Below are 8,129 nucleotides of genomic sequence, written 5' to 3' on the forward strand. Positions count from 1 at the left end.
GAGAGTCTTTTTTCAGTTAATGGCTACAGGAGTCACTGTTTGGCAGCAAACTGTTGCCTATAGGTTACAGTATTTTATTATAAATACTTATGGAAAATGCATCAAAATAACAATTCAGTATATTATGAGAGAACGGCTCAGAAAAACTTTGATTATGTGGTGATCCAAAGTGTATACAAATATCTATGAAAGCCTAACTGAAAATAATATGTTGTAGTGGCAGGAAAAACTGTTTGTTTAAAATTATTTTTAAAAGTAATATTGTGCTTCTTAAAATAAATTCTCTATATTTAGAAATTTTTAAAATCTGTATAACATGATTTTTTTTTTCCCCTTTCTGTAGTGTCCCAATGTAATATCAGTTTGAAGAAACAGAGGAGTCGAAGTATCTTTAGCACCTTATTCTGCTGCTTTCGTGATTACAATGTCGAACCACCATCAAGCAACAGCACCGGTACTCTCCCACCATTGGTGGAGGAGAATGGGGGACTTCAGAAGGTAAACAAGTTGGCAATAACAGAGTTCATGCTTTTGAATGCTAGCTTTATACTGGTTTCCTGTGTGAAAAATATAATTGTAACTAAAGTAAGTTGAATGCCTGTGAGTAATATCTGCAAAGCTGCTAGTTCAAAATTGTTGTCTTTTAAAAGATAGGCCTTTATTCCATGAGTCTAGGTACTTGTGGTTCTGCAGAAAATAATTTAGCTGTAGCATATGAACAATACGTATAATTTAAATAAAATGAATAGAGAAACCCAAAGCACTAAACTTACATTTATTTTAGAAACGGACCCCTTTTTTTGTGGGTTTTTTCACCTAAACCACAATCTTCATCCCCAAGGTTAATCTCTCCCCAGCTAAAGAAAAGTTAGATATTGCATCTTGAGAGCCAGTTGGAACTGCTTTCAGCATCCAGTTGAAAAGGCATTGAGTGAGAAGAGCAACTCCCAGCGTGATGGGAGGTTACTGCTCTTTTCCAATGCCCTGCACCTGGCCGTAGTGTGTTGTCATTTAAACCAATCCACAGGTATCAGTTAGAATGGTTTATTTTGCGATGCATCTGACTGGGGTACAAACCTATTTTTAGATTTTAAATTGGATAATTGAACAGTAGGTAACTGTAAACTGATGAACCCTTAAACTTTTATAACTAAATGTAAACCAATAGCTGAGTTTACAGAGGGTTATTTTCAGCAAGTTCATATGTTTGAATTTAGACACACAACTGTGAAATATACATATAATTTTTGTACATAATTTAAACTGATGGCATAGAGTAAACTAGCCTTTCCTGGCTGGAGATTTACCATTGGGAACAGTGAACCTAGAATTCCCATCTCTTCCCAAGCTCTGCTATATTTTCAGAACTCTCCATTAGAGATTTATACCCTTGTTGTCTAGAAAAACTTCCCATTTGTGCTTGTAAGTTTGGAGATCTCAGAAAAATAAATGTGGACCTTTGGTATGTCCAGAAGTAATATAAGTAAGAGAAGTCTATTCCTTCCTCATTCTTACACAATTCCAGTTCAGTGATTCATTTTTTTAATATTACACTGGGTCGCATCTTTTCGTAGCTGGAACAACAGGTTTCATACTTCCTAGGACCAAATCTGTCCCATGTTGGCATCAGCAGAAGCAAATCGTATCAATCCTACAAAGTGCAGGAGGAGCAGCAAGAAGCTTTCTGGAGAAGTGAGGAAAAGAATGGCAAATTAAAAGAGCAGATGGAGGAGAGTTGAATTGGAATTGTGCATGTTAGCTTGAAACTGCTTTGCATCTAATTTACTAGTCCAAAAGCTCTGGATCAGATTCAGAGTTGGCTATTTTCTACCCCAAGAGGAGAAAGAATTGCATGTTTCTGTTTTGTTCAGCTCTGTCTAAATGCAAATTTTTTACTGAAGGACTAGAATGAGCAGTTCTAGTGTTTTGGTCCAGGAGTAGCGGCATACAAAAAAAGCAAAAGGTTACAGGCAACCCTTTCCAAAATAACAGATGATGGGAAGTGTGTACAGAAACAAGATTAGTGATGAAAGGGGTGAAAGACGAAAAAGGAATGAATTCCAGAGGGAAAGAGAGACCTGGAAATGTTAAATGCTTAGTGTTAAGCGGAAGACCAGAGCTGTACTAAAACCCTGTAGGTTTCTTAACTTGATAACCAGAAACTTAGAAAATAAATTACCTTTAGCTTTCTGCATTTCTCACTTTTCTTGGTACATGGTATCCTATTCAGTTTTGCTGGGATAGAGTGAATGTTCTAGTTGAATCGTTCAGAAGTGGAAACACTTCAGAGTTCATGTGGTAATACAGGTAAATTATCTAAATATCTGTACATTGTGGCTTGATGGAACTACTACCTGTGGTGTATAAATACAAGATATCATCCTAATGCTAAACTACAATAGTACTAAACTGCAAAGGTTGATGGCAGTTGGATTAATTCAAGATCAATTTTCATAACTAAATTCAAAAGCCAGAAACAACCATCACAAACTTCACACTTGAAAATTTTTAAAAGCAGACCCACTTCCTTTAATTTAGTAGAAATTGAATAATAAATCGAATTAATTAATATTAATATCAACAGACCTGTGGGATTCCTGGGGAAAGAAAAATGCTCATAACCTTAATCAAAGACTTGACAGAGACGTCTTGCATTCAAAAGCCTGTCTAACTTTATCCCAACTACATAGTTGGTCCAATAAAAGATGCTACCCAAATGAATCCTTGCCTATCACATAATCTTAAACCAGTTTAAATTTAATCCATAAAATTGTTTGAAAGAGGTGGAAGTTTTGAAGGTTGCTGAAATATTAAAAACATTAGTTTATGCACATACGTTGTAAATGTATCTGATATATGCTGCCTTTTTTTATTTTAGATTTGAAAGAAAAAAAAAAACGAACCCATGCTTAAAATAAATGAACTTCTGTCAAGATTAGTGCAGTTTTCCAGAGGATGCTGCAAATTTGCAGCTGTCAAATTTGGTTTAGTTATGGTGCTCATGGAGGCCAAATTCAGAAGCACTGCGTAAAGGTGGTAAAAATTGAACGTTAAAGTGGGTGTAATGATATCTACGTTGGTGAAATAAAACTGCCGGGGGATGAAAAATGAGATCTGCTGTAGAAGGGACAAAAAATAAGCAGGTGCTGTAACTCGCACATTACTTTCCCGTTACTTGTGGCTCCTACAGCACTCCTATTTTCCAGCCCCTTGGTAAATTACAGGTAAATTGCACCCATTTAGAATCCCTTAAACTCTGAGCTAGTGTGCATATACTTGCTTGCTTCTCTGCATCTGCTGTCACCCATATCCTGAGGTGGTAACTTCTTAGCACTTTACAGATTATCTCTGAATTTGGCCCAGATTCCCAAGGCTCACTTCACCAGGCACGAGCATATGTAACTTGATTGTTTACTTGCTAAATAGAAAAAGCCTCTTAGCATTAATGGTGTTAATTAGTTGCTGTCAGGAGCTGTAGTATAAAATGGCTTTGCCCAGATTGTGTCTTCTCTCTCAGTGTACGGTGTTGCAATATTGCTAGTGATGAAAACAAAAGAAACAGAGAGAAGCAGAAGTAGGAAAGCGTATTCTCTTTTATAGAAGTTCAGTGTAAGCAGAGGGTAGGCAAAATACAGCCTCCAGGGTGTCCCTTAGCCCCACCTGGCCCAGGTGTAGGGATCCTGCTATCCCTTGATGAGCAGCGGGGCTGAGGCAGTGCAGCAGCCAGACTGGCTTCCCAGAAGCCCCCACATCAGTGACTTCCAGCTGCTGCTGCCAGACCTGGCCCCACTGCCCGAGCACCCTAGCTCATCTCCCCTGCACACATCACCAGGAGCACCAGATGCAGCAGGCAAGGCAGGTCTCCATGGAAATCGGATGGAACCCCCATGGGCAAGGTGGATGGGATGGGGCTACAGGCAAGTGGGGAGCAACATCCAGGAGTAGACCAGGTGGGTGAGGCTGGTGCCTGGATCCCAGGGCAGTGACAGTGCAGGGCCATGCTTGGAGCAGATTGTAGCTCTGCCCTGGGCCCTGGCCCCACACCCACACTCGCCCTGGCCCTGGCTTCCAGACACCGCTCCCTGCCTGCCTGCAGCTTCATCCCATCTGCCTGGCCAAGCGCGCACACTGCCTGTAGGAGCCCAGCCAGTCTATGCTGAAACCATGCCCACTCCAGTAATCTACCCCTTAGGAAGTCTTAGTGAGGCATTTGGAGTGGCAGGGGAGGGAGGTGTGCTGACCCAGCCCATAACAATTCGCCAAACCCCCCAAAGTGGCTCTCCAGCCCAAATAATTGCCTACCCAGGTATAACCAGTTCTCAAACTATTTAAGAATGTTCCTGAAATTGATGTGACAGTTCTAGTTTTAATTGGTGTAGGAAATATTTTTTTATTTTAATAACTTTTAATGTGTAATCCCTGTCAATATTGGTGTCCTGAAGCTCTCACATTAAACAATTCCATAACTATTTTAATTTCATCTAGAAACATATTTTTCAGATAAAATGCAAAATTACTTCTGCATTACAAAAAAAAAATTGCAGTATGGCTGTGATTTTGCTAGCTAAGTATCAGTTAACATGTTCACAGGCTTGGACGAAACGTCAGGCTGAAGAGGGTGATCTTGAATAACCCTGACTTTTATAATATGGATTTCTGTTCCATTTAAAAAAAAAAAAACTTTAAAGTATTCCCAGTTTTGCAGAGTGTGAAATGCTTCTTTTAAAAGTGATACTCAAAGCAGTTGCTTTCTTTGTGACTCACATGCTGAATATTGATCAGTCCGTTCTGCGAAGAAAAAATAATTGCAGTAACACCCTTTCCAATAACCATATTTACCAAAATTATAATGTAGACTTGTTCCTTTCTTAAGTAGCTACAGTGTCCCTTAAGGCAACACAAACCTTTGAATTGGTCAGTGTGAATACAGGCATTAGGGGAGGTCAGATCACATTGAAAATGGCCAGCCAAGCTAACTGAGTTTCCCCATGTGCAGACCTTACATTTGGATCCCTAATTAGGTTAATCTAAGTGTGAACTGTATAGAAGTTTCCCGAAGGTTAGATCTGTTTAAAAAAAAAATGGTCAACTGGGTCTAATTTAACTCTACCTTGGAGTTAGTCTAACTTAGATGGGTTCTTGCAAAACCGATCTAACTGAACTTCTGTACACATTCCCAGCACAGCCTCCTGCCTTCCCCAGCACTGAACCTATTTTTAACCACCCAGCTCCAAACCTGCCAGCCCCCACAGTCCTGCAAGCCACTTCTGGTGCTGGTTTTTTGGCAATCATTGGTGCTGAGAGCCAATAGAAGTAAGTTGGAGTGGGAGAGGTGATGGAGGACACAAGGCAGGAGGAAGGATTTTTCTACTGGTGGGATTAGGGGGCTAAAAATACCCCTTGGTCCCCAGTGTGGAGAGCAGAGCACTGAATGGAATAAGATACATATCCCCGACTGCAGACTTCATCTGTCCTTCCCTGCTTTGCTTTTCCGTAGGCATAGATGGAGGGCATCATGTACAGGATGCTGCCAAAACCAGAGTGACAGTGCCCTGCCTTGCACCCCCACCCCCACCTCCCCAAGGATCCTCACTGAAAACCAAAGATAAGAGCAGGGCAAACACAAACCTAAACAGGTTTTGTTGAATCGCTTGGTTTAGGGAAAACTGTTGCTTTTTGGGAGCCCATCCACGAGTTCTATGGTGCTACCTTCCTTGAGGGACCTACACAGGGAGTCAAAGATGCCCAGGGTTCTTGAGGACAGGCAGTATTTCTGGAGCAGTGCTTGAATCCCCTTTGCTCCCTTCTCTGAGCAAGGAAGCAAACTCCCACAAAAGATAAAAGAACGGTTTCTTTTGCCTTTTGCACAAAGATCAGCAGGGCAGGTAATCCCTAGTACCTCAGTCCCCTTGCCTTCAATCAGAGTGCAGCATGGAAGAAGTGAGAAGTGAAGCTGTGCTCACGATGCTGCCAGCACCATGGCATGGTAGGGAGAGAGGTCCATGCCCCCCTTTTGCTTTGCTGAGAAGTGAAGCTGTGCTTAGGATGTCAGTACCTCTCCTGGACAAATGATTGTCTTCCATCTCATCTCATGCACCTGGGGAAGCTCTCTGAGAGGGATGGGGGTTATCTGCCACACCTAAAAACTTGGAAAGCATCCGGGTGTCACTCGGGTTGCTGCTGAAAGTCTCCATACCAGAATGTCCATTGTACTGCCAACTGCTTCTAGAGCAGAGGCTGTGCTTCAACAGCACGTCTTCCCTCGCCGCGGACTATGAAGTTTTTACCAGGATGGCATCCCTGATGAGGAAGGACTGGCAGGCAGTGAACGTGCACCAACCAAATTTAACTTGTCATTATTAAAGACTGATGCATCCATTCTCTGTAAATACTGGGGACTTGGGATTCTAGTGGGGGAGATACTGTATCGGAAAGCATACATCCCTTTCTATTTAGGCTCTTCACAGGCAGCAGGGTGCACGCAGGCATTCTCACAGCCTCCATTTCGGCATAAAATATCGTGACTGGCATCAGACCAACAAAAATAAACCACTGTTCTCTCCTGCCTGATGCTCCGTAAGTGTCCTTACACCAAAGTGGATTTGACTTAAATCGTGATTTAAATCAATTTGATTTAAATTGCTGGCCAGGAAGCCTCAATTAAATCATTGTTTTCTACAGAAAGTGCATTCTTGTTTGATACCCTTTATCCATTTAATTTTCTTGAAACTTTGCACTTTTGGAGAAAGGTGTTAGGCTTGACTGTGTGCACACAAACTTGCAGAGTGGCAATAGGGCTGATGGGTGGGCAGTCAGGCCTGTTATCTCTCATCTCCATATACTGCTGTTAACAAGGATGTTATCTCTGGAGACGACAAACTCTCCCTGTGCCTGAAGAAGGGTGTTTGTGTCCGAAAGCTTGCAAAGAACAGTTTTTCCAACTATGTAGTTGGTCTAATAAAAGATATTACATCTTCTTCCCAAAGAACCTTGTCTGCCTATGATCTCTGGAGACACAAATCCACAGTTTGAGAACTGAAACTAAGCATTACAGAGATGCTTAATGGCATCGTCTAGACTGAGCACCGAGTCCCATTGGGTACAGTGGTTTTCTTCAATCTTTACTAATCTTTAAGGAGCCTCTGGGAACCCTGTAAGATTGGCCCCCTAATATAGTCCATGGCCTGTTGTGACCTATTTATAAAACTTCTAAAAAGGTTACATGAATATATTGTCTCAAATAGTTTATGATTACAAGTTATAATCCTTATTCCATGATGATATCTTTGAGCTTTGACATATCTTAAATTAAAACTCTCTTTATATGTTTGTTTTTTTAAAAGCATCTTAACAAAAAAAATACGATTTAAAAAAATCTGATTTAAATTTTTTAAAATATGACTTTTTTAATGATTGATTTTTATCTACCCTGCCTTACATGCTGTCAAATCAATGCTAATATGGTGGACGGTATTGTAGATCTTGTCCATTTCAACCTAAAAATTATAGGGCTGAAGGATTTCTTTGGCAGGGGGCAAAGTTCCTTTTCAGCAGCATCTGGGACTTTAGTCCTTGCAATCAGGTGTTCAAACAAATTAGTTCTCAGCTACCTTAGTGGCACGATTTGAAACTGAAAGTTTAGGAACAGCTTTAACCAGTTACCAGTCTCAGCAACTTATGGAAAGGTCACAACATGAATGAAATTTGCCTTCACCTGCTTCTAATTGGAGCACTGTAGCCTGCTTTCCCTCCATGTTTCTAGCTCCAGGGAATCATTATGAGCAGCGCAGAACCTTCCTGCAACAACTGCATTTCTGAAGGAGGCCAGTCTTGAAGATATTCCCATTGTACTGTCTACAGATGATTCTTAGTTTTTACAAAAGCACAGCAACCTCTTGCTTTCCTAATGTCAGTGGTTACCATTCTGATTTTACATAAACTCCCAGGGCCACTCCCCAGGATCTTTGTAGCAATAATGTTGCATTTTAGGGAAGAAGGCATTCATATCCCATACCCTGTGTGTGTATATACTCATTCTGTACAGAAATCATAGTTTCTAGGGTCGGAAGGGACCTGAGCAGATCATCTAGTCCGACCCCCTGCCATGGCAGGAAAGAGCACTGGGGTCA

General features: G+C 41.1%; 1 protein-coding gene across 2 annotated transcripts in view; it reads left to right on the top strand.

The window, feature by feature from the left end:
• Positions 1–8,129, top strand: part of CTDSPL (CTD small phosphatase like) — a 186,100-nt gene that overhangs the window by 128,704 nt on the left and 49,267 nt on the right. For both annotated transcript variants that reach the window (XM_019508080.1, XM_019508082.1), the window contains exon 2: positions 344–498. In XM_019508080.1, the coding sequence (XP_019363625.1) occupies positions 344–498 (155 nt within the window). The remainder of the gene's footprint in view (positions 1–343; positions 499–8,129) is intronic.

The sequence above is a fragment of the Gavialis gangeticus genome, unplaced genomic scaffold (assembly GCF_001723915.1).
Source record: "Gavialis gangeticus isolate Ggan-Ray unplaced genomic scaffold, GavGan_comp1, whole genome shotgun sequence".
Classification (NCBI taxonomy): Eukaryota; Metazoa; Chordata; order Crocodylia; family Gavialidae; genus Gavialis; species Gavialis gangeticus.